This window comes from Hemicordylus capensis, chromosome 1, assembly GCF_027244095.1.
Source record: "Hemicordylus capensis ecotype Gifberg chromosome 1, rHemCap1.1.pri, whole genome shotgun sequence".
Taxonomy (NCBI): Eukaryota; Metazoa; Chordata; class Lepidosauria; order Squamata; family Cordylidae; genus Hemicordylus; species Hemicordylus capensis.
The window spans coordinates 147,261,771-147,289,079 of NC_069657.1; the positions used below are offsets into that span (position 1 = coordinate 147,261,771).

The 27,309-nt window shown below is 43.3% G+C and overlaps 2 protein-coding genes across 11 annotated transcripts in view; one reads left to right on the plus strand and one right to left on the minus strand.

The window, feature by feature from the left end:
* Positions 1–18,860, minus strand: part of SLC4A3 (solute carrier family 4 member 3) — a 77,677-nt gene extending 58,817 nt beyond the window's left edge. The window contains exons 1-3 of one of the 4 annotated variants that reach the window (XM_053246672.1): positions 18,484–18,860; positions 11,100–11,252; positions 6,548–6,704 (exon numbers count right to left, since the gene is read on the minus strand). In XM_053246672.1, the coding sequence (XP_053102647.1) occupies positions 6,548–6,704; positions 11,100–11,153 (211 nt within the window). In that variant the 5' untranslated portion in view covers positions 11,154–11,252; positions 18,484–18,860. Of the gene's footprint in view, positions 1–6,547; positions 6,705–6,985; positions 7,193–8,167; positions 8,466–8,632; positions 8,815–11,099; positions 11,253–18,483 lie in introns of those variants that run through there. The other 3 variants (XM_053246687.1, XM_053246698.1, XM_053246681.1) reach the window with 3 other exon arrangements.
* STK11IP (serine/threonine kinase 11 interacting protein) overlaps positions 14,931–27,309 on the plus strand; it is a 42,103-nt gene continuing 29,724 nt past the window's right edge. For 2 of the 7 annotated variants that reach the window (XM_053246711.1, XM_053246759.1), the window contains exons 1-4: positions 14,931–14,987; positions 22,195–22,287; positions 24,725–24,788; positions 25,696–25,898. In XM_053246711.1, the coding sequence (XP_053102686.1) occupies positions 22,279–22,287; positions 24,725–24,788; positions 25,696–25,898 (276 nt within the window). In that variant the 5' untranslated portion in view covers positions 14,931–14,987; positions 22,195–22,278. Of the gene's footprint in view, positions 14,988–15,472; positions 15,577–21,647; positions 21,773–22,194; positions 22,288–23,934; positions 24,088–24,202; positions 24,274–24,443; positions 24,522–24,724; positions 24,789–25,695; positions 25,899–27,309 lie in introns of those variants that run through there. The other 5 variants (XM_053246726.1, XM_053246719.1, XM_053246736.1 and 2 more) reach the window with 5 other exon arrangements.

Sequence of the window (27,309 nt, forward strand, 5' to 3'; positions counted from 1 at the left end):
CCGCTGGAAGAGCGGCAGGGTGGGGACGAGCAGGTAAGGAGCTGCTTACCTGCTCTCCCACATTAACATTTCACCATCTTTTCTAAGCAGTGGACCTATCATTCCCTTCCTCATCTTCTTTCTTTGAACAATCCTGAAAATGCCCTTTTTGTTGCATTTAGCATCCCTCTCCAATCTCATTCTGAGCTTTAGCTTTCCTGACATTGTCACTACAAGTCTGGGCTACTTATCTGTATCCATTCTTGGTTACCTGTCTTTCCTTCCATTTTTTATACGTGTCTCAAGTTTGTTATGCAGCCATATTGGCTTTTTTAGATGTCTTCCATTTTTCTATCTATTGGGGCTTGTGACTATATTTCTAGTCACTCCTCCTTCTTCAGGAACTCTCACTGATCTTGGGTTCCTTTTCCTGTTCATTTATCTAGCCATGGAAACCTAGTTAATACATCTCTAACTGTATTAAAATCAGCTTTCATGAAATCCAAGGTACATTTTTAAAATCTTTATATAAGATCAAGAATATTATCATTCATGGTCAATTAATCCCAGTTCCCACTACCTTAACTAATTATTCTCTATTAGTTGGGATTAAATGAAGGATAGTTGATGCCCTTGCTCCTTCCTTCCTCCTTTTGAAAGAAAAATTTGTCAGTAACGCATGATGGGAATTTAGTGGTGATCCCTATTCCTATCATGCTTAGCAGATAGCAAATTCCTATCATGCTTAGCGGAATTTGTCTTCTAGCAGATCTCAGGGTAGTTGGAAGTCCCCCCCTTACTAATTCTTGCTTCTTTAAAGCACCTGTAATTTGTTCCAGGCCCCAGAGTTGTCTAATACATAGCAAACTGAATCATTTGCAAAATCAACAAATAAGTCAAGTCAGGAAAAGAGAGGTGGACAATACTAGCTGTATTCACTTTAGAACAAAAATCACAATCCTATTACACCAATTTGAGGTAGGGTTAGTAATATGGAGCCACCTTAAGTGGTGCAGTGGGGAAATGCTTGACTAACAAGCAGACGGTTGCCAGTTCAAATCCCTGCTGGTATGAACACCTATATCAGGCAGCAGCGATATAGGAAGATGCTGAAAGGCATCATCTCATACTGCGCAGGAGGAGGCAATGGTAAACCTCTCATTTATTCTACTAAAGAAAACCACAGGGCTCTGTGGGTGCCAGGAGTCGAAATTGACTTGACCGAAATCGACTTGACGGCACACTTTACCTTTTACCTTAGTAATATGGGGCATAATCCACTCCAGCTAAAGGTACACATTTTAAAGTCCCATTCTTTTCAATGGAAGAGATTTGAGTATGTCCTTAATTGTACTTAACTTAGCTGGATTCAGTCTATGCTGTATTAGATATGACAAATGAAGCATGCTCTGCTATCTCTTACATTTCTATTAACCAAAGCCCTGCCATGGATGGAAGAAGATTATAATCTCACTACTCTCTGCATTCCAGTAGGTATGTGACTGTTTATTTTCACAGCCAATTAGTCTCTTTCATTCTAATCAAGCCCACTGTTAAACATTTAATGGATTGTTATTTGTCAGCAAATGGGCATTTCAAGCGTTCATCTTCTTGTATTCCTGCCAGAGTACCTTATATAATCTATAAAATAAACTCCAAATGCCATGAAGGTTCCATTGCAAAATTTCTCTCTTGGCTACCCTCCCTGGCTTGGCCAACCTAGATGTAACAGCAGGAGATCCCTGATCAGATCTTTGAGTTTGTGGGGTTCCCCCCCCCACATTGGAAAATGTAGCCATGATGGGGCTTGATTTGGATGGTGCTGCAGAATGGCCTCCCCCATGTCATTTTCCTGGACTAAATGAAAGCATAGACTTCTTTGAAGCTTTTATTTGCCCTGTAGTGGAAAACATACAGGTACCATCTAATGGTCCACCCTTTCCTCAAAGAATTCCCAGACAAGGGGTTTGTTATAATCTTAAATGCTTTTTTGTTTGCCAATAGTGCCCATCAGTGTTGCATAATGCTTTTTGATTCACTAGGTATTGGAGACAATCTCCCAAAGAGTTAATATATGTTGTATATGCCATTCATTGTTTTACCTATTTGCTAGTAAATTACATTTGATACCGAGGAAATATAGTTCCCACACAGTCGTGATAGAAACTGCAATATTACTGGCCTCAAATCACGTGTAGGACCAGAGTCAGAGGTGGGCATCCTTAGGCAACTTCCAAGGCCCTCAGGAGGGCTCACTGCTGACCTCTGATGCCCTGTGCCCATAGTCTCCATGGAAACAGAACTCCTCTCTTGGCCAACTCCATCATCTCATCCTCTCTCCAGACCCATCTGCAAATAGTAGCTTTCCCCCAGAGGCCCTTGCATCATCAAAGGTCAGAGTCAAGTGACAAGCTCTCATTTGTGGTGCCGGTACCTGGAGGAGGCAGTGATGGAGCTCCATTGTTGTCTCCTCAAAATACACCAGACTCTCCAATAACACCAAGATATACTCAAGACAAGCCTTGGAGAAGCCATCCTGGTAGGTGGAGGTATACAGAAGGCACTTTGCCAAGCACCCCCTCAAACCTCTGATCACATACCAAATCAGGACATTGCTTTTCATGCAGGTAAACTACATCATTTGTCTTTGGTGTTAAACCTATATTTCTGGGGCTGAGCTGTTATAACTGAAAACTGGCAATTCAACATGGAGTCAGATATGAGTTTTATTCTCAGAATCAGAAAGAGTAATTAAATCCTGGAAATAGATCTAGAATTGTGATAAATACCATGTCCAACAACACTGCATGGTAAATAGTCACAAATGAAAATCCTGATTATTTTCTTTTAAGGATTTAGTTCTTGTGTTCGACTGTGTCCCTTAAAATAAATAGCCATTTTGGCTAGGTGTAAGCAAGTTCTGCTCCATGTTTATTCTTTCATAAGTCTGTCTTCCCCACATGTGCTTCTTCCACTTTTGTGAAGCAGCTGAGTGTTAATATTGTCAGAAGGTCTGTGGATGGAGATAACCCGGTGTTATAATAGAAAATAAATGCTTTGAGTTCATGTCAGTCTCGGACTACTCTGGTTTGTTTGGTTGTGAACCAGAATACCTGCATGCCTGGAGTTAAATATTTAATGGATTTTGTCAGCATTTTAATTTGGAACTTAACATTAAAGCTGAATTGTTATTTCCGTTCTTGGTTTGATTGTCCCTGAGCGGGAGCACTGTAATTATTTCACTAGGACACCTGGTTTCCATGACAACCTACAACCTGTAAAGTCACTTCTTACAAAGTCACTACATGGAAAGAGTAGTCATTGCCTGTTTGAGAATTAATTTAATTGCATGCACTTTTAAAATTTCCCATTGTGTAAGTCTGCTCTGCACCCAATTTTGTGATATGTACAATCACAACATACCTATCTTCCAAGAGAGGTAACATGCATCTGTACAAATCAAAGGAAGACTATAAACTGGACCTCTGACTGGAAACAAAGTAGGGAACAATTCCCCAATCTCAGCATGGAACATTCATCTGGCTCAGGTACTCAAGGCCCTAAGGGACATAAGCCGATAAGCTTACTGTCAGTTCTATCACATTACGAAAAACATGGGGAGGACAAAAGAGTTATAAAAAAGCAAACACAAAAGGGGGTGATTCATTAATTGCCTTTGCTATTAATTTCTTCAACAAAATGATCAAAGCTGACAGAAAAATCATGAATGTCAAGTTTTAATAAGGGCTTTGTGCAGCTTAACAATTGTGTACATAACCCTTCAGCATCAAAGTTGATATACAGGTAACATGTTAGCATGTGCAAGGGCTGTCACTTGCTTGTAAACAGTTTTCTATGCTACAGCTACACAGCTAGAGATCTGTGTGGAGGTTGTGTTTGAAAATGCAGAACCATTAACTACAACAGGCAGCATTATAGGGGGAGGTAGAACAAGTGCTTAATTTTGCTGTCAGTGAAAAATGATTAATTGGAGGGAAATGAGAAAGGCATAGTAGATGCAACAATGTACACGTACAAAATATATTTGGGAATGCATCACAAAGAAATATTTTTTGAAAAATAAAGTGAACATGACTTTGCCAGGAATTTTGCAAACAGACCCACATCCTTGACCTTGAGGGCCCATTTCTTCAACCAGATCTTGGTCTGATAGCCATGGTTTGAGCTGATGATCAGACACTAGTGCCACAGTGAGAAGTTCTGTGACTATCAAATTTGAGCATGTCCCTGTCACCAGAGTTTTCCACCTGTTAGCTGGGGTATGCTACTGCATCCAGAAGGGTTGTAGCTATTAAATGGAGTAGGGGAGACAAATGTTCCTAGGCTCCTGAAAGAGAGGGCCCCCACCCACTGGGCAACAGCTCACTCTTCACTGATGACATATGAATATATGAGGTAATTGTAGTAGATATATATGTTTAAAAAATGTTTCTGAGCCAGGGGAACGACTGTGCACAAGTATCTGTGTGGAAATATCTGTCTGTGTATATGGCGATATTATTTGCCAATAATTTATTATTTGTGTGTGATATTATTTGCAGATGAGTGAGAGCAACGGCATGCTAAGAATGTTTTGTTTTTCATCATATCCTTATAGTTCTTCAGTAGCAAAGACATGGGGGTGGAGGCCCAGAAGCCCATCTTCACTCTACACTCCTGGCACCCAGACTTCTGAACTGGCCATGGTGCGCACATGGCTGGCGCACATGCATGCTGGCCATGTGTGTGGCAATGCCACACGAAGGCTGCAGGGAATAGTGCTGCAGACATTCCTAGTCTTTTGGAGAGTGGGTGCCACTGCTGGAGAAGTGGTGGGGTGGGGACGAACAGGTAAGGAGCTCTTGACCTGCTTTTTAAGGGAATGGCTCTCTGCTTCACTGGCAGCTGTCCAAGCCGTCCATGCAGGTCCCTAGCAGGTATGCTGTGGGCCTGTCATGTCCAATGCATTGCATGGCCCCTAGTGGTGGCTGTCTTCACTTGTTTAAAAAATAGCCTTGGCATGAAGACAGATATCATACAAAAGCAGAGCTCATCACAATTTTTCAGCGGATGTCTGGCTACATCCCAGCTTTCTAACTTAAATGTCAGCAAATTGAAAGCAGATTCACCTGCCAATCTTGCCCCTCCCCCATGCTTCAGGAGTCCTATCCACCTTGTTAAATTTTAGAAGTGTCACATATATGCTCATCTATTCATTTGTCAGCTTAGTTATTAAAAAGGGAAGTATTCTGAAACATGCAAAACTGCTTTAGAGAACAGACAGAGTGCCTTAGTAACATCAGGGGGAGTTAGCCCATCGGCATCATGTACAATCAATTTCTACTTCAAACTTGCAGAAACTTGTTTTTTCAGATATCAGCTCTGTAGAGGAAAAGCACATTAGGATTGAAAGCAGTGGGGGTGCTTCTATATCAGCCTAACTGCTCTAAGAAAGTTATGTATATCTTCACATTCTCTGTACAAGGAAAAAAGAGTTTCTTCTCAGAACAGATGAAGAAGGAACATTTGCCTCATCCCATTCAACAAGAAGCAAATCCTTTACCTCCTATTGCCCCCATTTCCCTATGGTATGGATATAAACATGATTAAATGTTGATTCAAGGTTGGTATTTGGGAACCCAAGCTGCTAGCATATGTGAAGCAAAGTCCTTGCCTCACCGAAGCCAAATCAGCCATAAAGAAAGGTGGTATATAAATATTCTAAACAAACACACACACAAATAAATAAATAGGCAGGTTGCACTGTGGTTTAGTTTCAATGAGGTAGTCTCAGATCAGGCTTCCTAATACAACAGCTTTACAGTCAAGTTTAAGAGCAAGATCAAATCAAATGTTTGCTACTTCTTAACCACTCCTGTGGTTCACCACCAGTCAGAGAGATCCATACTAATCCTGAAACAATGTTTTGCACAAAGATTGGCCTATCTAATATATTATGCCTAAATTCAAAATTATGACACTTCTGAAATAGGTATTTTAAACTTCTTTTTTCTTGGAACTCAGAACCAAAATGTGAGATATGCGAATGAAAATGAAGTATTAACACATATAGCTCTTCTTCATAAAATATGAATATCAGATTTGGAGTTTTAAACCTTAAAATTGCAGTTCACCTAAGGTTGGGCATTTGACCAGTCAAACAAGATTTGATTAATTGATCCATCAAACCCTATCTATTTTTACCATACCAAAATAACAGGCAGGAAACTGACAATATTTGACAGGTCAATTGATCAATGTACCAACCTTATTTTTCTATATATTTCAGTTTAGCTTTGATATTTGTAAATTTTGAATTCAAAATGTTATGATTTCCACTTTTTCAGCTCTAGGTGGGGTTACATGTACTTCAGAGATGTGGACAACTAAGGTGCAGGAGTGATTTATAATACTCTGGAAACTAAAGAGTTGATCTGCTTTACAAGATATGTAACAGGCAGGCTATTGAGGCCAGTCTTTCCATCAATTAAAGTTGATGCCTACCTGAAGGATGTGTTTGGTCTCTGCTCTGATCATAATCTTTGACCAGTTTACAATACATACGTACATTCAAAGTCGCTTTCACTGTAGCTGCGGCCTTGCTTCTCCTGGTCTCTTAGCACAGTCTTGCTGATCAGGTCTCCAAACCGTGGGACAGACAAGGTCTTGTCCAAATCTTCCTCATCTTCTGTGCCAAGAAAGGCTATCTCAACATCCTCACCACCCTGCGCACCAATTAGTAGATAATCAGCAGGACAGATAATCACACAGTGACTCAGCACAGTCCCTGATTAAATAGAAAGACTCCGATCCTGCTTTCTCCCGCTCCACTCCTATAGAAGCACCCCTCATATATCACAACAATGGGCTCATAAAAAAGATAATAGGCAATGCCCAGTTGTATCAGAGCCCTTAGAACAATGGAAATAGAAAGGCATGACTGAGTTGCCCATTCAGATATTCATGCCCCATTTTAATATTTTAATCTTAATTTGCCTTTCCTAACCTGGTGCTCCTTCATCCTCACATTGGGATTGCCAGTACTCTGTCTGATTTTGGATACTCAGAAGGCGAACAAAGAACAAAACTACATCCAGATCTATCAGTTCAAGATGCTCCTTCACCATCCTCATTCCCACTGCCTTCAGAATCTCATAATCTGATATTTAAACTGTCAAGTTCTTTCCTGTCCCCTCCCCCCACCTCTAGAAAGGGGAATGTCCTTTGATGTCCAGTGTACTAAGGGAAGGGAAGGGGCTGAGAAGAACAAAAAGATATTGGGTGAATGGTGGATTCTCTCCATGAGACACGTAGTTATAGAGATAAAGGCCATAGCCTCAGACTCTAGAGCCCACAGGCAAGTAGGTTATGGATGTTTATATGATGCACTTGGTTGACTTTAAATCTGTGTAATCTCAGTCCTTCTCTCTCTGACCGGAGACACCAGCCTTTATCCCCCATTCTACTTTATTATATCCTAAGGCAGTTCACAAAATCATGAACTAGGCAGGACAAGTGTGGGAAATAGGTTACTGGACTAGTCAGACCTTGGGTCTGGTCCATCGGGGCTTTTCTGTTCAGCTTTCCTGTTCTTATGTTCAGTTTCAGGAGCTGTGTGAGCTCCTGTGTTCTGATCACGTGCAAGTGAAAAACTAGGTAGGAGGCACCAGCCGAGATCGTCTGCTAAGGTTCCAGGGCTTTTCCTCTTACCTCATTCAGCAGCTGGGTACCCACCAACTGCTGGGTAGGATAGAGCCCTCATAACCAGCTGCCGATGCCTCCTACCTTGTTTTTCACTCACAGACTTTCAGAAAACAAGAGTCCACCCAGGTCCGGATGCTTATCCTGCACAATTAATGACTGTGTGAATGGCCTTCCTGAATCTCCACCCCAAGCCCAGAGCCTTGGCACCAGGCTTGATCCCATGCTCTAGCGTTGGCACTTTTACTTTGGGATGCCTGCTGCAACCTTTTTTGTTTAAAGCTTGGTAGTATGACCCCTTTCTTTCAGGGTCCAATTCCTGTCTTCCTATGCCTTTTCCAAGCATCAAGGTATAATCTTGCAGCTGTGAGTTCTGCCAGTTTTGTTCCTTTCAAAGCCTCAGCTACAGCCAGAGATTTGGTTTTTTTTAATTCTGTCAGTTTAGCCTGAAATGCTGGTGCCAAGCTGTTGTGGACTCTTCAATTACCATGGCAACACAGTAGGCCCGGCAATGACAGGTCTTTGCTGAACCAGAGTGAGAAGCAAAATGGGCCTCAGCTGAACAGTCTTCCAATGTCCATCTTTATTTAAACAAAGCTAGGATCTCTGTGCTCCTGTACAGACATGTTTGTTTGTGTATCACTGCCATGTTCCTGTAAGGCTTTTACACCGGAGTTACAGCTTGCCAGCAAACCAGTAACTCCATTTTCGTGAGATGTCTGAATGTGTGCAACCGCAGCTTTGCAGCCAAACCACAGGGTCCATTTTACTTCCCAAACTGGAATTTGGACCTCAGTTTCACAGCTCTAAACCTCTGTTAGAAGGGGCCATCATGTTGTCTGCATGCATCCCGCTGGCTGCTATAACTGTGGTTTCAGGCTTAATCAGCGGCTGCAACCAGTGAGAAGCCAGCTCAGAGCAGCACTAACAGCAGTTACGCTCTAGGGCTTACCCAGCATTCCATGGTGTGTTCCCTGACTGAATGCCCCTTCCCTCCCCGCACACTCCCTACTTCTTCTGCCTGCCAGCAGGTACACCAGGCCCTGCTGCTCTTATAATTAAAGGGCCAGCAGCACTATGAGGACAGCACTGCTTGAAGTCTGTAATCACAGCCAGTAATCATACCCCCTCCAAGCTCCTGGCCAATTGCAAGCAATTTCCTGGAGCTGTGAAGCCATGCCCACAGCCTGGCAACAGCATGGCTATACAAGTGAGCGGAACCAGCTCAACCAGAAAGAGGGAGGGGGAACGCTAACCTCCCTTTGGAGTTTCCCAAACTGGGGATGGAGGATTGTCTCTGATGTGATCCCCAATTTAGAATTTTAATTGCAAACTGCAGTTCTAAGCCAGTTCCTGCTATGACTGAATGTGACCTAGGGCTCAAAATAAGCCAAGGCCAGGGGAGTAGCAAGGTTGGAGTGGGCCCAGAGACAAGATTTTAAAATGCCGCCACCCCCACACCCCCACTGAAGCTCAGCTCATGAAGTAAATAAATCTTAAATGAGGCTGAATAGTGGTAACAAAAAGCATAGTAAAATTTATATATATATTACCTATGTACCACAATAGAAGATCATCCTAAATTATTTTTTTAAAGGTTTTGTAAATTGTGGACAATGCAAGTTATTTAATGGTACTAGAGAAAGACATGCTGTTCTGGTAGCTCCAGGTCTTAACACTCACATCGGTTTTGGAGGATGAATACAACTGAAGGAAGACCGGATGTGTGTGCAGCTGGGGGAGTCAGTTATGTGACTTGCCTCTGGGGGGCCCCCCAAGGCAGTGGGCCCCCAGGCAACTGTCTCTTCTTGCCCTATCATAGTTACGCCCCTGGCCAGGGCTCAGCCGTGGAATTGGTTTTCAAAGTGAGAACTAATCACTGGCACATGTAAAGAGTATGCTTGTGAGCATGTGAAAAGTGCATTTCACTATCATTGAGTGAATTGAGTGAACAGTCTACCCAACACACTTAGCTTATGAGAAAAGGCTTCCAAGATCAGATAGTGTGTTTTCCAGGCATGCCTTACCCCCTGCACCTATCATTTTAGGAATTACTCTGCAAGGAATGCTTCGGATGGGTGTGAGGAAAAGGCCCATTGCCCTTTCCCTCTAAAAGGGTTTTTCCAGACAAAAGGTCCAGAGGTAAGGGCTGCAGACATAGTGCCAGATTCCATCCTTCAGAAGAGACAGACATAGAGATTGAAGTTGATTGCCCCAAATAAAGCTTGGTCAACATTAGAGGGCTTCATATGGAGAAAATGACCATTTCTTACAAGCATATTCTACAATATCGCAAAATCCCACAGTTTTTCAAGTCAAAGACATAGAGACTGAATTTGCTTAATGGGTCATGGAAACTATCTTCATGTTTCTATGTCTTTTGATCAGCTGCTATACATATCGCAAATTTTGATTATATCACACTATTTTGATCAGTTGCTATACATATCTGTTGCTATGCATATCACAAAACCCCACAAGTCAGTTTTCAAGTTACACATTAGTTTGCTTAATGGGTCTTGGTATGTATAGAAATTGTCTTTTGATCTATTGTGACAGTAAGGTCATTCACACAATCAAAAACTGTGTTCTACCTGAGTTTGGGAGCTGTGCGTGCTCCCAGTTTTTGGTTGTGTGGAAGCAAGGTAAGAGGAAAACCTGGGTAGAAGTGATTGTGTGGAAACAAGGTAGGAGAAAAAGCTACCCAGGTTTTCCACACTTCTACCTTGATTTTCCTCTTACTTTGCTTCCACACAACTGAAAATTTGGAGCGCGCACACAGTTTTTGATTGTGTTAACAACTTCAGTGAATAGCAACACTGGTTTACCTGGGGCAATTTTGCAACAGCAGTTGCAGAGCCAGTGACTCCAACCATACATTTCTAAAGTCAGGATTCCTAGATTCCTATGAAGTGGCTGATTTTCACTGACCTAAAATCAGCTGAAGGTTATGTCAAATTAAGATCATGTTGGCAACAGCAGGTCAAGTTTATCTTGCAATATATGACAGGCTGAAATTAAACACAGATCCATTTATTACAGAGTCTATGATGCATCAGCCTTTTCTTCCCTGGCACATAACTAAGAAAGAACAGGTTATGGATTTGGAAAGGAAACAGGGTCTTTAAAACTCACTTATGGTGTAAAGCGGGGAAAGCTCTGACCTACCAGGATCTTCTGGAATACCAGGCTCTTCTGGAATTCTCACAGATAGTGAGAATCTGAGATATTTCTCTCTCTTGATATCTGTGAGCTAGTTAGATCCTCTCACACAGTGCCTGAAATCAGAGCAGTCTAATAGGACTTCCATTAATTAAGGATTGTGGATTCGACAATTTGTACACAATTCCCAGTTTCTACATCCTTCAGTGTTTCTGTACTACCAAACCAAACCAAACCAAACCAAATTTAAAAATCACCTGCTGCACTGTAGTGAAGATGCCTCCCAAAGGAGCATTAGTTCCAGCTGCCATCTTGGTTTATGATCTATGGGGCGTCATCCAAAGTTTGGACAAATATCAACCCTTCTCTTTCATAAACAGGCACCCAGTAAGTCTGAGACGTGGCATAACCTGTGGGGAAAGGACAGAACAGATTGGCATCTGGACCATAGAAGTGGCTACAAGAATGTGATAAATAAGAGCTTATGGAAAGTTTTAGTACTGCTCAGAATCATGCAATACCCTTATGCAAGCCACTGAGCTTTAAATTAATTACAGTATAAGCATTCAAAAAAGTGACCTGGATATTGCTGTGGACAGTTCAACAGCTTGCTTGGTTCAGATTGCATGAACTTAAGTGTCATGATGGTGTGTGGCATAATAATAACATTGCCTGATAATGGACAGTCATGTGCTATCCAAGTCACCAATCTCATAAAGATATGGTGGTGGGAGGAGAAGTGAGTGCCTGCTGGGTAAGACTCTGATGCCAAGAAAAGCTTCTGTGAAGGGGGGCGGGGTGACTGGATAGACTGACTGGGGAGCTTGCAAGCAGAGTAAAGTGAGAGGACACAGCAGATTTTTGCAAATACTGCAACAAACAGCAAAGGGAAGGCAAAAGAAAACAAAGGTTAAAAAGCAGTCACTTTCAGCTCATCAAGGAAATATGGAGGAATAATCTATTCGTTTGGGTAATCCCTATGTAGTCACTGAGTCTCACTGAGCGGCAACTTGCCTCTTAATAGCCCTGTTGGGATGTTTTGTCTTTGCTTCAAAACTGTTGGACAAAGCAGACCGAGGATAGCATTGCTTCTTTACTAGATTTAAATCGGCCTCATGAGAGTTTTCTGTTTCCCACCTGGCTAGTTTTTGTGTGGGTTTTTTACAAACTCAGTTTATGGTCTGGATGCTGGTCAGTTTTCAATATGCAGCTGTGTCTGTAGATTAGAGCATGCAAATGAGCAGTGACATCTTGTTTTTGCTGGGAACTATATGTGAGGAGTTACCATCATATCCTATAACAATGGGATTGTGGGTAGCAAAAGACCATATTAAATTTCTTCACTGCAAAGTGAAGAAATCAGGGCTGGTTCCAGGTTTCAGGGGTCCCCTCAGCAGACTGCCTTCTATGGACCCTCTCATACTTCGGTGGGCCCTGAGAGAGCTACTCCAACAACAACAACAACAACAACAACACCAGCACAGAGGTGGTCTCAGGAATCAGCAGTGGACTCTTTTGAGGGCTGCCCAATGATGCTGACCCCTGACATAAGTCCTGGAGGAAACAGCAACCCACACGTTCTGCAGTGTTCCACTGGCATTAGTCTGCACTGCTGTGGATGTCTAAGGAAGTGACAGTACACATTCTTAAAATTGCACACTGGCATTTCAGGAACTATGAAACTTCCATAGTTTCCAACGTAAGTTGCACTCCTGAATGGCGAGTGTGCAACTAAGTATTTGGACTCTTGTGCAAGACTGCTAGCACTTCTTTAGACACCCACAGCAGTGTGGACCGAGCGAAAACACCAGCATGACATATGACCAACATTATTAAATAAATAATCCTTAATATATACAGTATTCATACAGTTTTGGATTTTCAAATTGCTGACACAAATCAGAAAAGAGCTGAGAGTTCCTTAAGAGAGCTTTGTAAATAGCTCTCCTGGAAATGTCACTTCACTGTATTGCAAGCTGTCAAGAACACACCTCTATCAACCTGCAGAAGTCCTGATAATGGGGTGGGCTCAGCTAAGATTTGTGAGGCAGGAAACATCATTGCAACTACCTAGCCTGAGCTTACTGCTGCATCAACATCTCAGTAGGTCAACATCTCTGAAGGTCACCCCTCCAAGCAGTATTAGCTATTGTCTAGAGATGCTCACGCACACACAGTGAAACTGCAAGTCTACTGCTTTCCTAAAAGGCAACTGCAGTGGCGAACTGCAATAAAAATACAGCATGTACCTTATTTCTAGTCTCAAATTGCCTAGAATCTCTAGACAGAGTCCAACTCAGTGGATTTTGTGATAGCTTCAGCTGCTCTTGACAAACTATTTCCTCCTGAATAGTCCCAAGAGTAGCTTCATAAACTTTAATGAGGCTGTTCCAGAGCGAGTAGTTTGTATACTACTGGCATTGTCTAATCATGAATTAAACACTGATCTCCTTCCCATGCAGATTATTCAGTGCAGTGACTCAAGGCATTACTTGTAACCTTTCAGATAAACTCGTACACACCTCTAGCAACAGGTACATCTGACTATAACGCCTGCATACCATCATGTTTTCTGACACTGTGCTGCTGATATGGGCTATTTCTATGTGTTGAGACAGCAAGTCTTGAGATTGAGATACAGTATTACACTCAGGCAGGTTTGTCCGCTTCTTTTGATTTTCATTTGCCCTTGGGAACTGTTGGAAACACCAACAGTTCTGGCAGGATCAGGAAAACTCAATGCATTTTATAGGCAACAGTAGGCTTATTTTAGGAACATACATAGCTACCTTATACAGAGTCATAATATTGGTCCATCTAGTTCAGGATTGTCAACTCTTATTAGCAGCTGCTCTCAGGCAGAGGTATTTCTTAGCCCTTCTACCTGTGATAGTTTAATTGGAGATGCTAGGGATTGATCCTAGGACTTCCTGCATATCAAGCATTATTTATTATTATTATTATTATTATTATTATTATTATTATTATTAAATTAAGCAGCAAGCTCAGGTGGTTGAGTGCTGGATGGGGTTACACTCCCTGAGAAGGAACAGGTACGCAGCTTAGGAGTGCTCTTGGATCCAGGCCTCACCCTGGTATCTCAGGTGGAGGCTATGCCCAGGAGCGCTTTCTATCAACTTCGGCTGATTCAATAGCTGCATCCATTCCTTGAAGAGCACGACCTCAAAACAGTGGTGCAAACAGTGGTGCATCAGCTGGTAACCTCCAGGCTTGACTATTGCAATGCGCTCTATGTGGGGCTGCCTTTGTATATAGTTCGGAAATTTCAGTTAGTTCAAAATGCGGCAGCCAGACTGGTCTCTGGGGTAACCCAGAGAGACCATATTATGCCTTTTTAAAACAGTTGCACTGGCTGCCGATATGTTTCTGGACAAAATACAAAGTGCTGGTTATTACTTTTAAAGCCTTGAACGGCTTGGGTCTGGGCTACCTTAGAGAGTGCCTTCTTCTGTATGATCCCCATCGCACGATGAAGTCTTCTGGAGAGGTCTGTCTCCAGTTACCACCAGTACGTCCGGTGGTAACTTGGAACCGGGCCTTTTCTGAAGCTGTTCCTGGGCTGTGGAATGCACTCCTGGCAGATATCTGCAGTGTAGGCTTGCTGTTGGCCTTTAAGAGAGCCCTAAAAACGTACTTGTTTTGCCTAGCCTTCCAAGGTTTTTTTTTTTTTTTTAAATTTAAGTATTTTAATTGGTTTTAAATGGGTTTTAATTGTTTTAAAATTGTTTTTGTTGTTTTTAGTATTGTGTTTTAAACGGTGTGTGTTTTTATGACTTTTTAAGCTTGTACACTGCCCAGAGCCTTTGGATGGAGCGGTTTATACATATAACAAACAAACAAACAAACAAATATCAGTTTGGAAGTGAAACATGACCACCCAAAAACAAGGTAATGGCTTCTACATACTTGGGGACACCCTACATACACGCAGATGAGTTTGTAAATTAAAAGCAAAAAGCAAAGGGAAAACCTCAAAAGAACAGCCCAGTATGGACTAAGCAATATCAGTGGCCTCCAGGAGCCATGGAATGCTTTAAATGTCCGTTGGGAAAAAATAACAGAAAAACGCAGGAGTAGGGGAGAGAGAGAGAAGGAATTGGCCTGCTTGAGTCCCTAACCTGAAGGTGGGTATTAGGGTTGGTATTAGGGTAAGTATCCGTTGGGAAAAAATAACAGAAAACTGCAGGGGCAGGGGAGAGAAGGAATTGGCCTGCTTGAGCCCCTATCCTGAAGGTGGGTATTAGGATTGCGTTTTGTGTCTGTGTAGTGTGTGTGTGTGTGTGTGTGTGTATTCGCAACAATGTATTTTAGTTTCTACTTATCATTTCTAATGGTGAATTCAAGTGGACAGTTGTCTGTTTCTCTGGAAGCAAAACAGTCAGTCAAAAATAAGGTAGTGGGTTCTACATTTTTTGGAATGCTCTCTCTAGGTATACAAACACATTATATGTTTGTAAACTGAAAATAAAGCGGGGTGGGGGTGGGGTCATTGCCCAGCAATGACTGAGCATGCTCAGTGGCTCCAGGAGCTACAGAATTTTGAAGGTGTCATGGGGGCGGGGGAGATTTGGGTTCAGATCTCTGCTCTGCCATGAAGCTCACTGGGTGATTCTGGGCCTGTCACTCTCTCTCAGCCTAACGTACCTCACAGAGATGTTGAGATGATAAATGGGGAGGAACCATGTGTGCAACCCTCAAATGTCTGATGAAAAGGTAGTATGAAATGTAAATAAACAAATGGCTGTACATTGCTGTTAAAACATATGGTTCAGGTACTATATATCTTTCCCCCAATGATGCCCTAAATCCATTGACAAATGGTCCCAGGTTATGGTCTAAAATGGTACATGACAAAGTAATCCTGCTTAAGTTAAGCAGGTCTGGCTCTGGTACAGTGTCTGGATGGGAGGCCACCAGGGAACCCCATGCATACAGCCATGATGAAAGAAAGGCAGATGGCAAGCCAAGTGCAGCAATTAAAAAAAGAGACTCCTCTAGCAGGCAGATGCCTTTGTCATTTCTCTCGGCCAAGTGTTAGGACTGAGGGAGCCCAAGAGGATAAGAAAGAGGAACCTAGGAAGGGAAGAGTCCCATTCACCCATTCTGTTCAACACTCATACAGCAAGTGTACAGTGTACCTATGTACAGATCTGTACACAAGTATAGTTATTCACACATTATGTGAAACACAGGTACACTTCCTGTTTGTACCACACATTCGAGGGGCCTATACCCAGGTTCACTTTTAATATGAACGTAGGTACAGTCATTCACACAAACACATGAGGGTACTGACATCTGTACACTCGTGCAGCAAGCAGCATGTCTGAATCGGGCTTAGGTGACCATGGTTTTGTGAAAGGCTCAGATAGACAGTCCCTAGAATTGAGGCCAGGGGCGTAACGAGGCTGGAGCGGGCCCAGAGACAAAATTTTAAAATGGGCCCCTCGCTGATACACACACACTCCACATTTGACTTGCCTTTGGGGGCCCCCTCGAGGCGTGGGGGCCCCCAGGCAGCCGCCTCCCCTTGCCTAATGGTAGTTACGCCCCTGATTGAGGCCCAGAGTGGGAAGGGGAGAGCAAAGGTGTTTGACAAGGAGAAGCTGGGGACAGGAGGGGAGGGGAGAGAGGTAGGAATATTGTGAGAAGCAGATTGTAAGAAGCAGCTGCAATGGAGGCTGTGTTTGTCAGCCACATGAAGATCTGCTTAGAACTTTGGGTAACCTCTGCCTTTTCTTTGCTGGAAGTTGAGAGCAGTTGTTGCCAACATTTTTTCATCTGTCACTGCTTCTGAGCCTTTAACATCTGCCTAACAAGCAGATATCAAGCAAGTGAAGCAAGACAGAGAGACCTCCTCCATTGGCCTTGCAAGGACCAGTATGATTCTGTAACTAAGCCTAAGTACATTTGCAACAAATCGCACATTCTTGCCCTGTTTTTCCTCTGCCTCCACTTCTCTCCCTTTCCTCTGCTGTCTCCTGTGTGTCTATTTCTAGATTATGAGCCTCTTTGGGAGAGGGAACTGCCTTCTCATTCCTTGCTATGTAAACTGCTTTGAGAACTTTTTGTTTAAAAGTGGTACAGAAATATTCTGAATAGATAAATAAATCTCCCATTGCCGTGCCAGCATGCTAAACAAAGCTTTGCCTGCTGAATATCATGCTGCTGTTGGGAGTGAGTGACAAGGACGGTCAAAGCTATGTGGGGTAGTCATGTTCTCTAAAACTTGCTGTTCATGGGTCAGATGGACTACCTGCTTAGAGAGTAAAGCATTTCTTTTGGCCATTGATAGCCATGCAGATAGTGTCTCTTTCTCTCATACGAGCTAGTATCATTTTACTGTTTACTTGGGCTCCATTGTCAATTTGCCTATCTGTCTCCTGTTTCACATTCAGCCTATGGATGCCTTGGGGCCCCATATTTCCTTTTGTTTTGCATTTATTGATGGCTGAGTGTAGCTAGAATATGGCTCATAACTGAGGCTTGTTGGACCTATTGCAATAAACAAGGAAAAGCAAGAGGAGGAAGAGGAGGACAGATTGGATTACAGACACACGTCACTCCCAAATGATAGGCTGTTGGCGCCAAAGGGAAACCAGGAATGAGGGACTGAAGACTGCATCCTGTGTGACAGAGTAGGCAAAGAGGGCTCAAAATCCCCTAAAGTGCATGTTGCCCAAAGTTCAGTTTCTTGCATGAAGAGAAAGAGACCCAGGAGTATAATGGGAATCAGACACATATAGCACAAGAAATCATATATAATAGGTGGGACAAAACTGGAGACATTAATTGTATATAAAAACCCAGCAAACAGTGAGAGCTTTTATGCCAGAGCTGCTGTGGCATATGCATATTTATTATTTATTTATTTGTTCGATTGGGATAGTATCAGTGGCTAACTTCTATGAGCTCACACCCACCTGACAGTCATATCCTCTGACCTGGAAGCAATAGCCACAATCCCAGATATATGGAATTTACTCAGTGGTGAGAGAAAGGCACACTACACATGCTCAGAGGCACTCTCTTCTCCATTACTCCACATATTGCAGAACCCTGGAATGCTGACATTGAAAACAGATTCCAGGGCTGAGTCTTAGCACAAATAAAATCCTTAAACGCATTAAGGAGATGCTGTTCTCTTACACTGGAATTTACATGGGGGGCTGCAGATTTCAGGATTTGGACACCACAGACATTTTCTGTGGGGACACCAAGTACACTGGAAGATATGTTGCTGGGGGTGGGGAATGCACACATGCATCCACACACACACATACACACACCCTCTTCTGCTATTATTATTATTTCTTGTTCTCTCATGCTTGCTGAATGATTCACAAAGCACACAGATATCCTGCAATCCCCTCTACTGCTCTGGCAAATGCTTGGGGTGCCCTTTCTAGCAGGCAGGATTTGACATTCTGTTGATTGAAAAGTCCAAACTCTTGTGCCACACCAGAGCGGAGACAGAAAGCCCATTTAAATGGGTCCAGCTATGAGATCCCCCCTGAGAGATGTCTCTGCCTTGCACCTGGCAATGCCAGGCACATGAAGAAGCTGGACCAGAATGGGATGGAGGAGGGAGTGGGGGTGGGGGAAGAGGCTATACTGTACCTCGCAGCTGCTGCTGAGAAGGAGAGCTGCTTGCCTCCAGCCAGGGGTCCACAAGATGCACGCTGCTGGCCTCTTGCCCTCCCTTCAGCTGCTGGAGATCACTCAACATGTGTCCATTTCCCTGCTTAGTGGCTCTCAGGTAGGGCGGCTGTGTCAGACACCTCCTCCTCCTCCTCCTCCCTCCTCCTCCTCTTCAGTGCAGCAGCTTCCTGCTCCTCCTGCAGGCAGCCATCCGCTGCTACCGGCTCTGCTTAGAGACGAGCTGCACATTGGCTGGTCTTGTTCCCTTATTAAAATTCTGTGTGGCGAGCAGTGAGGCTATGAGTCACTTGCTGCCTTTTGCCGGAGCAGGCGGCAGCTGAGCAAGTGGCTATTCTGGAGAGCTAAGCTGGCAGGGAGGGAGGAGGGACATGTAGCCTCCTTTGGTACAGCAGCTTCACTGGCACCTCCACACACATTTAGCATGGCACTCACTGTTGCTAACCCTTCCCGAGCCTCATGGCCAGGCAATGCAGTGGAACAGGCGCGCACACACATACACTTGTACTCAGCCTTCCAGCTCCCACTAGCTGTTAGGCTCATTTTTTGTGTTGGTTTTATTGTTGTAAATCACTTCAGGTGCCTTGGCAACTGACAGTCTCTCTCTCTCTCTCTCTCTCTCTCTCTCACTCTCTCTCTCTCACACACACACACACAAATGGTCACTCTGGTATTATTTCCTGAGGGAGGCTAAACAGGGGAAGCGAGGGAGGTTTCTTTGGTGATCAGTTGTAGAAACAAGTCTATTGATTGATTGATTGATTGATTGATTTGATTTGATTTGATTTGATTTGATTTCTCTACCACCCTTCCAAAAGTGGCTCAGGGCGGTTTACATTTGGATGTAATGATCTGAATTTTTGTTCTTGTTTGAAACCCATGCACAACATGTTGTTTGCTAATCTTGTGAACTGAATAATCCATTCATAAAAATAAATCATTGTGCTATATATGATGCAAAGCGCAGCCCTGCCTCTTCCCAAATTAGACCTAAGCTTTTGACCTTCATTCATTTTCTCTGAAGCGTGTTAACCTGAACGACAGGAGCAACTGTTGGTGCCCTATCATAGCTCATCTATAAGGGAAGGCTTTGACAGGAGGTTTCCCAGAATAGGGGCTTTACTGCAGGAGGAAGTGATGTAAGTTAGGACGAGAATATATAAAATGTGTATAAATGCATACAAGCTAAATAAGCATAAATCAAAGTAAATTGGAAGCATTCACACTGCTGTGTTTTTTTTTAATTATGGTTGGTTATATTTCATTACAGTTATGCAAAGGTTGGTTTGTACACACAGCTTACTCCACCATGATCCATCCCTCCCATTTCTGGCCAATAGGGTTGTAGAGGAGGCCCCCATTTCCTGCTTCCGATTGGTACATTCACCTGTGACCAGGTAGTGAAGAGAATGGGGGGAGTGCATGTGTGGTGTCTGTGGATTCCCCCAATGTAATTTTCTGTTTTAAAAATAAAACAAAACACAAAACAGTGTTCTTGCACAACAATAACTGCACACTAGATCCATGGGAAACTCCAGCTACTGTAATGGAGCACTAACTCCAAATGGTCTCACTGGGACTGGACCCAATGGGCGTGGGCCTGGAGGAGTGGGAAGCTTCCCTCTGGAAAGGAAGTACGTTCCATCTTACCATCACCTAGAGCAGTGTTTCTCAACCACCGGTCCCTGGACCGCTGCCGGTCCCCGAAGGGTTGAGTGCCGGTCCCTGACTGGGAGTCAACCCCCCCCCCAACTGAAATCAAGGCACTCACTTCCTCAATTTTGCACATGGCATGGAAGAGGAAGAGTATCACGGAGGCATGGGACCCTTCTTGTGCCTTGCCTCCACGTGCTGCTGAGATCTTCCTACAGCTATCTTATTCCCTATCTTTACAGCTTCAAATTGTATGCGGTGCGGGGGCATGGAGGAAAAAGTGTGGCAGTGGGCGCCACTTCAAGGGCTACTGGTTCTTGCATGCTCATTGTTTGCAGCCAAAGGTTGGTTGATTGAAACCCAGCTGCCTGTTGTGGTTGAGGCGCCTTGAGAGGGAACGCTGTTTCCCTCTTGCATCAGTGGGGCTTGCTTGTATGTTGTTTTCATTGGCCCCATGTAGCTTTTGAATTTTTCTAATGGCCCAACATCCCCTCTCCATTGAGTAATCACAAGCACCTCCACTCCAGACATACTGGAGACAAATTTGTTCACCCAGGCTTTTAAATTCAGGGGTTCTCAACCTTGGGTACCCAGATGTTGGTGGACTTCTACTCCCATAATCCCCAGCCATAATGGCCAAATGCCATTGTTGTTGGGGGTTATGGGAGTTTAACTGAGGGACCCAAGGTTAAGAGCCCCTAATATTCCATGTTTGCAAAAGATTCCAAATTTAATTATTTCAATGCTTATATTATTTTCATTCTAAACTGCCCAGAGATGCAAGTTTTGGGCAGTATAGAAGTCTGATAGATAGATAGACAGACAGACTTGAAACCCCTTTACTAACTGCTGGTCCGGGAAACTGCGCATGAAGAATGTAGCGGTCCTTGAAACTCTGCACGAAGAATTTAGCGGTCCTTGACTCCAAAAAGTTTGAGAAACACTGACCTAGAGGATATATATTTCTAGTGGTGTTCTTTGCAAGTACACCAGTGCAGCAGAACATCAGTACATTAGATTAACTGGAAGATCTACCACATCACTTTTTCACTGAAAAGGCTATCTCATGGGACAACAGGGCACCACACAGGCCCTCCTCCCTCTCCCCAGACACCATGGAGCTGTTATTACTTCGTTCTCCATTTCTGAAAGGAAAAGTTGCTGGGTTGATCTGATGTATTAGTGTTCTTGTACAAGGACACTGTGGATATTTTTTGAAACCAGAACCATGTGTAGAGGAGCGTGGCCTTCTTTATCACCCCCCTGCAAGACCCCCCAAACTCTGCATTTTCTGTGTACCCAAACTCTTTTTTTCCTGTGTATCTCCCTCATCTCCCGCATCCTCCCACTAGAGGGCTTGAAACCTGCTATGGATTTTGCAGTAGCTGTAACTTCTGTTGTTCTAGTGCACTGCTGTTACTAGAACACATGGCTAGAACACCATGTTTTATCTTTTGTTTTTTTAAAATCAGTATTAGATGGAACACTGAACTAGAAGAAGATTGCAGGGCACAAGGAAGCAAATCTGCCCAGGAGTGGAATTGAGAGGGGTCCATGGCAGGCTTAGCCAACACTCCCCAAAGTCACTCCCAGTCAGGTAGCCACACCTCCATCTCATCTCAGGGGTCTCTCCATACACAGCCATTTTCACCACTCCCTCAAAGTGCAACTTTTAAAATACACATATATTACGGTTGGCATTAAGGCCAATCATTATGGGTGGGTGGGGGGACTGAATAATGCTGCTAGCTGTATGAACAGCACCTTGCTGTTACCATATTAAGTCACTGTAACCCCCCCCCCCTGCATTTGTCTGAACTCCCGCAACCCTAATTGTAGTGAAGCAGGAAATTGCTGGTTGGAAATCCTCCAAGAAGACTGGGAATTTCTGTCCTGGAGAGGGACAGAAGAGTTCAGTGGACAAATCTGGCCTATATGTTTGATCCAAAAGGGATCCCCACCCCCACCCCATTCTAATTTATTTATTGTCTTTATGTTGTCTTTGTTCTTTTCCTATAGGTTATGGCATGGCTTATTTACTTGAGTCATCTGGATATTATATTCCCTGTTCTCTGCTATAGGACCCTGTAGTCTGTAATCTGGATGATACAGGTTAGTGCATGCATAAAATTCATAAACTATTAGGATGGAGTACTGGTGTTTAGGTGGTTTGTGGGTGATTGTGGTACTCAAGCTTCTGATTCCATGGCAGCCCCATAATCTGCAGTGAATTACTTCCAAGTAAGCATCCAAAAACATAATTTAGTGACAGCTAAATTACTGAGTGGGGTGTGTTTGTAATAGATTCCTCAGGCTACTGTTGGTGCAGATTTGGGATGCAAACTTACAGGAAAGGTGTAAGCAGAAGGCAGTGTAGATAGCAAAGGGTTTACAGGTATGTGGAAGGCCCGTGCCATGTGAAATCATGATTGGCATAGATATTAGGCAGCCGAGCTGCTTTATACTGAGTCAGACCATAGGTCCTTCGAGCTCAGTATTGTCTACTACACTGAGTGGCAGCAGCTCTCTAGGGTTTCAGACAGGGTCTTTCCTTAGCTTCAAATGTCAGGGATTGAACCTGGAATCTTCTGCATGCCACTGAGCAATGGCCATTTTACTATTTAGCTGACATGCTGGTAGAAAACTTGATTATGATGTTCATTGCCACAAGATGTGGTGATGGTCACTATCTTAGATAGCTTTTAAAATAGATTATAGACAAGTAACTGGAGAGTTACAGTATTGTGCAGTATGCCACGAAATCCCCCTTGCTGGGAAGCCAGTATGCCACTGACTACCAATTACAAGAAAGCAAAGGAGGGAGAGGGATTTCCCCTTCATTCCTGTTTGTGGGCTTTCCAGAGGTATGTTGTTGACTACTTGGGAAGCAAGATGCACTAAATGGACCTCTGGTCTGATCCAGGAGGGCTCATCTTATCCTCGGGCCTCTCTAGTTAAAGGATCAGGTCTGACTCAGAATGAAATTGTAAACAAAGATTAGAGTTGCCAGAAGGTGTACAGCTAAGAAGATCAGGCGACTTTCATGAACAAAATGCAGAAGGGTTCTTGGAAGGTCTGCTTGTTTCAGAGGTCCTGCTCCGAAATGTTCCATCTTGCAAAGGTGTTGAAGATCTCCCATACTGTATTTCCCAAATAAAGGAAAGCTCTGGAGTATTGTGCCCTATGGCTGCCACTCTATGAAATTAAGGGCAGTAAAAACAAGCTGAACCTGCTGTACTATGTTTATGCCTGGGGCCGTCCAGGTCGGTGAATACTGCTATTTTATTCTTTGCTTTTATTCTGTTATTTCTTGTATTGTACTAAGGAGGTATTTTAGAAATTTTGTGTATTTTAAACGGAATTGTTAACTGCCTTGTGAATGGAAAGGCAGGATACAATGATTTTTTAAATAAATAAAATGCATATATATGAAGGGAGCTTTACAGGCTGTACAAAATTTATAAAAAGGAGAGGTGCCTGGGCTCCAGCTTGCTGAGGAGTAATGTTCTCTGATCTAGAAGCCCTTCTGCCAAATTCCAGATGTGGTTACTCAGTTGTAATTGAAGGATACTCTGCACATACTCAAAGGCGCGCTTTTGTTGTTACGACTTTACACATTCCTGGCCGAGGCACTGAAAAGAGAATGCTGGGGCGAAGCCTCAAATCCCATTAAGCTTTGATTAGCAGGTCTCCGTGCTTCTGGCTGTCACAACAGCCGGCGCCAGCTATGAAGGTAGGAGGTTGGGCTGTAGGCGGCACTAGCTCTGTTAAGCCTGCTGAGGACACTCTTTTGTTTTCTTCTGTGCTCTATGGTAACGCGGAAGTGAGAAAAAGAATTAGGAGCGTGCCTTGTGTCTATGGTCAAGACAGAGGACGCTGTTCAGAACAGAAGACTGGATCTCGGCTTTCCAGGTAGTGGGGTGGTTTGGTCTCAGGCTGCACGAATGTTGCTATGGTTACTTCCTTCCCGGCCTGTATCTCATGTGCCTGCTGTTATCTTTTCCCTGCTCCGGGCTCCACTTCCCTGGTATAGAGCTTGCGCTGGGGCGGGGGGCGTTCTGTGCTAGTCTCTGGGATGCATTGACTTGCTTGGGATAGGTAAGCCTCCCGCTCTTCTTATCTGCCGTGGGTGTAGTTCCTAGTAGGATCCAGGATCCTCCGAAGCCCTGTGTGTGAAATAGAATCGGGGCGCCCCCGCCTTTTTAAAGGAACATTGGGCGATCTTTGTCATGATGATCACGTGCCTGTGTGGACTGTGAGCATTGCAACAGTTGGCTTGTGTTTGCCTCACCAGAGTACTGTGGTTTAGAGCGACTTAGTGGCTCTAAAGGCCTCTGCCTTGGGAGGTTAGTATAAAATCTGCTTCTGTGCACTGGACTTCTCCAGTGCTTTCCAGTTCCTCTGGTCTGTCTCTTTCCCAGACAGGGGTTGTGGATGACTAGTCTTTTGATCTGAAGTGTGAACTGCAGTTCTTTCAGAGCAGTTTGACTTGAGATTCTTTGGTTCCCAAGTGATGGGTCTCATCTCCTTTTCCTCCTTTATTTTGTAGATGGCACCTACTAACCGGAAAGAAATGATGCTCCAGAGCTTAGCTCAGTTACTGAAGGATTCTGGTGAGATTCTGATGGTTTGAAGTAATGCACTGCAGGGGGTGGGGAAGAAGCTCTGCTCAGAGTGACCACGGATATGGCCATACCTTGGGTTTGGGGCAAAAATTGATGGTAATTACTGACTAGTGAAGCAATGTGGACAGTGATGTGGGATGGGGGGGGAATTCTCTACTATATTCAGGGCTCAGGAAATCCACTCTTTTACTTGTCAGGCACCATTTTCCACTCATCATGAACAAGTGAAACATATCCTGAGAAGTAATGTACCAACATAGCTTAGGGAACCATCTGACAAGTAACAGATTTAGTCTGGTTTGTGAACTGAGCCTACAGCTCTTGACCCCTCCTATTTGTTTTTCTGTGGAAAATCTTTCATCCTTAAAAATACGAATTAATTTATGAAGTAATGTAATGTAATGGATATCAATATAATATTGGGCAAATTGGGTGGCTTGAAAGCTTTTTTGAGGTGATTATCTCCAGGAAGTGTGTCCTCCTTCCCTGTCCTGCCACCGTGCCCAAACAGACACTGGAGGGGAAAAACAACCTTAGACTATACTGTCAGAATGTTACTGGCCCTATTCAGCCCCAGCACAGCATGTTTCCAGTGGCTGTTGCTGGTGTCCACCTTGTTTTTCTAGGACTGTAAACCCCTTGGGAACAGGGAACCAATTTATTATTATTTTCCTGTGTAAACAACTTTGTGAACTCTTTTGTTGAAAAGTGGCACTGTATATAAACAATAATAATGGAATGAAACTGCAAGTTTGTTTCCTCTATCCAAATAATAGTACCTAAGATAGAAAAAAATAAACTTTAGAAGAAGAAGATACAGTAATATAAACAAGAGTACTGTTGAGCTTATCTAAGTGTTATTCTTCTGTCAATTCTAATGGTTCTTTTTCTTCAGGAGACTTGATTCTAGATGGCACTAGCACTTTGACCTTATATACCACCACACTGCAAATTCTCACTCAGATATTTGAGCAGCACTTAATACCACGGAATCAGAACCATGGCTTCATTGCACTCTCGTCACACCCTGCTGAAACATCTGCTATTCTTCAAGCCCAGTTCCTCTTTGATGTCTTGCAGAAGACTCTCTCGCTGAAGGTGTGTACTGAAGTGGGAGTTTAGGAGCAGCGGGTCTGTGCTTTGTGATGGGGACCCTGGGACTGTATATAGCTGTATTTCACACATGGTTTTTAAAATGCTCATAAAAGCTATGAAGCAGCACTTAATGAAAAGTCTAATTTAGGGGGGGAGGTGGGGGGGAAGCAAAACAAAGGTAAGGTAAAAATAAAGGTACATAAAACTATATAGTGTTACTTCACAACTACTTTCTGGCTTTGATATCAGGCATGGAAGATTGTGTGTGTTATATAATATTTTATTCCTGCATCTCAACCTTCATTCCTAAGGCAGCTTACAAGCAAATTTTACAGTCCATGTAAGAAATGCAACTATTAATTAATTAATTTAGAGATTTAATATACTGCCCAATCCACATGACTTAGGGTAGTGTACAAACAAGAGCAGCATCTGAGATTCTAAAAAACAAACAAAAACAAAAATTAAAGGGCAAATGCCTGATGGAAAAGAAATGTCTTCAATAAGGTTTTAAAGGCTGAAAGGGAAACAGTTTAACAAAAATTGTTAACATAATTATGTTAAGCAACAATAAAATGTCCTGTGTAGCTCCCCCTGTTTTGAATCGGATCATTGGTCCATCTAGCCCACCACTGACTGGCACTGACTTTCCAAGAACTCTGGCAAAGCTCTGTGGCCAAAAATGCTGGAGGGTTGAGCCAGCAGCTCAATAAATGCAAAGCATGTGCTTTACCACTGAATTATGGCCCCTCTCTCTACTCCCTCTACTCGTACTGTTTCCAAGGTTCTGCAGCATTTCATATGATTACTAGGCCAGTGTCTGTTCTTAACCGGAATATTTGTTTTGCCTTATTGGATATGAAAACCTAATTGAGGTGATGTATGACTTAGTTAGTCATTTAATTTGCATTCTTCCTTGCTCTGGATTAGGGCAGCCCTGCAATTTGGTATAATAGCAACAACAGGCACTTTCAGTGTAATCCAGCATTGTGTGTTGGAAGAGATTTGCAGCATTCTCTGGTAAGAAAAGTATTGGATCCCTCCCTCCCCACACCGCCCTTAGTTGAGTTTGTTTAGGAAAAAAGTGCAGAAGGTGCTTTCCAGATTAAATTACAAAATATATGTTCTTTACTGGAGAGGAGACTAGGGAGTGGGCAATGAAAGATTCAACTAGGGCTGACTGGCATAAGGCAGAGTGGGTGGGAGAAGGTTGGCAAACGAACTAGCTTCCTTTTTGCTGTAAATGTATATTCATGCCATCTGCTCAAGCAGACAAAAAACAGATTGGGGGACCTGGAATGTCCTGGAGTTGCTGTCCATGAATGCTCAGTAACTTGGTCTTAAAATAACTGAAGAGAAATTTAATGATATAGATTAGGCAAAATGAGGAGTAATCCTAACTGACAAAGTTGAA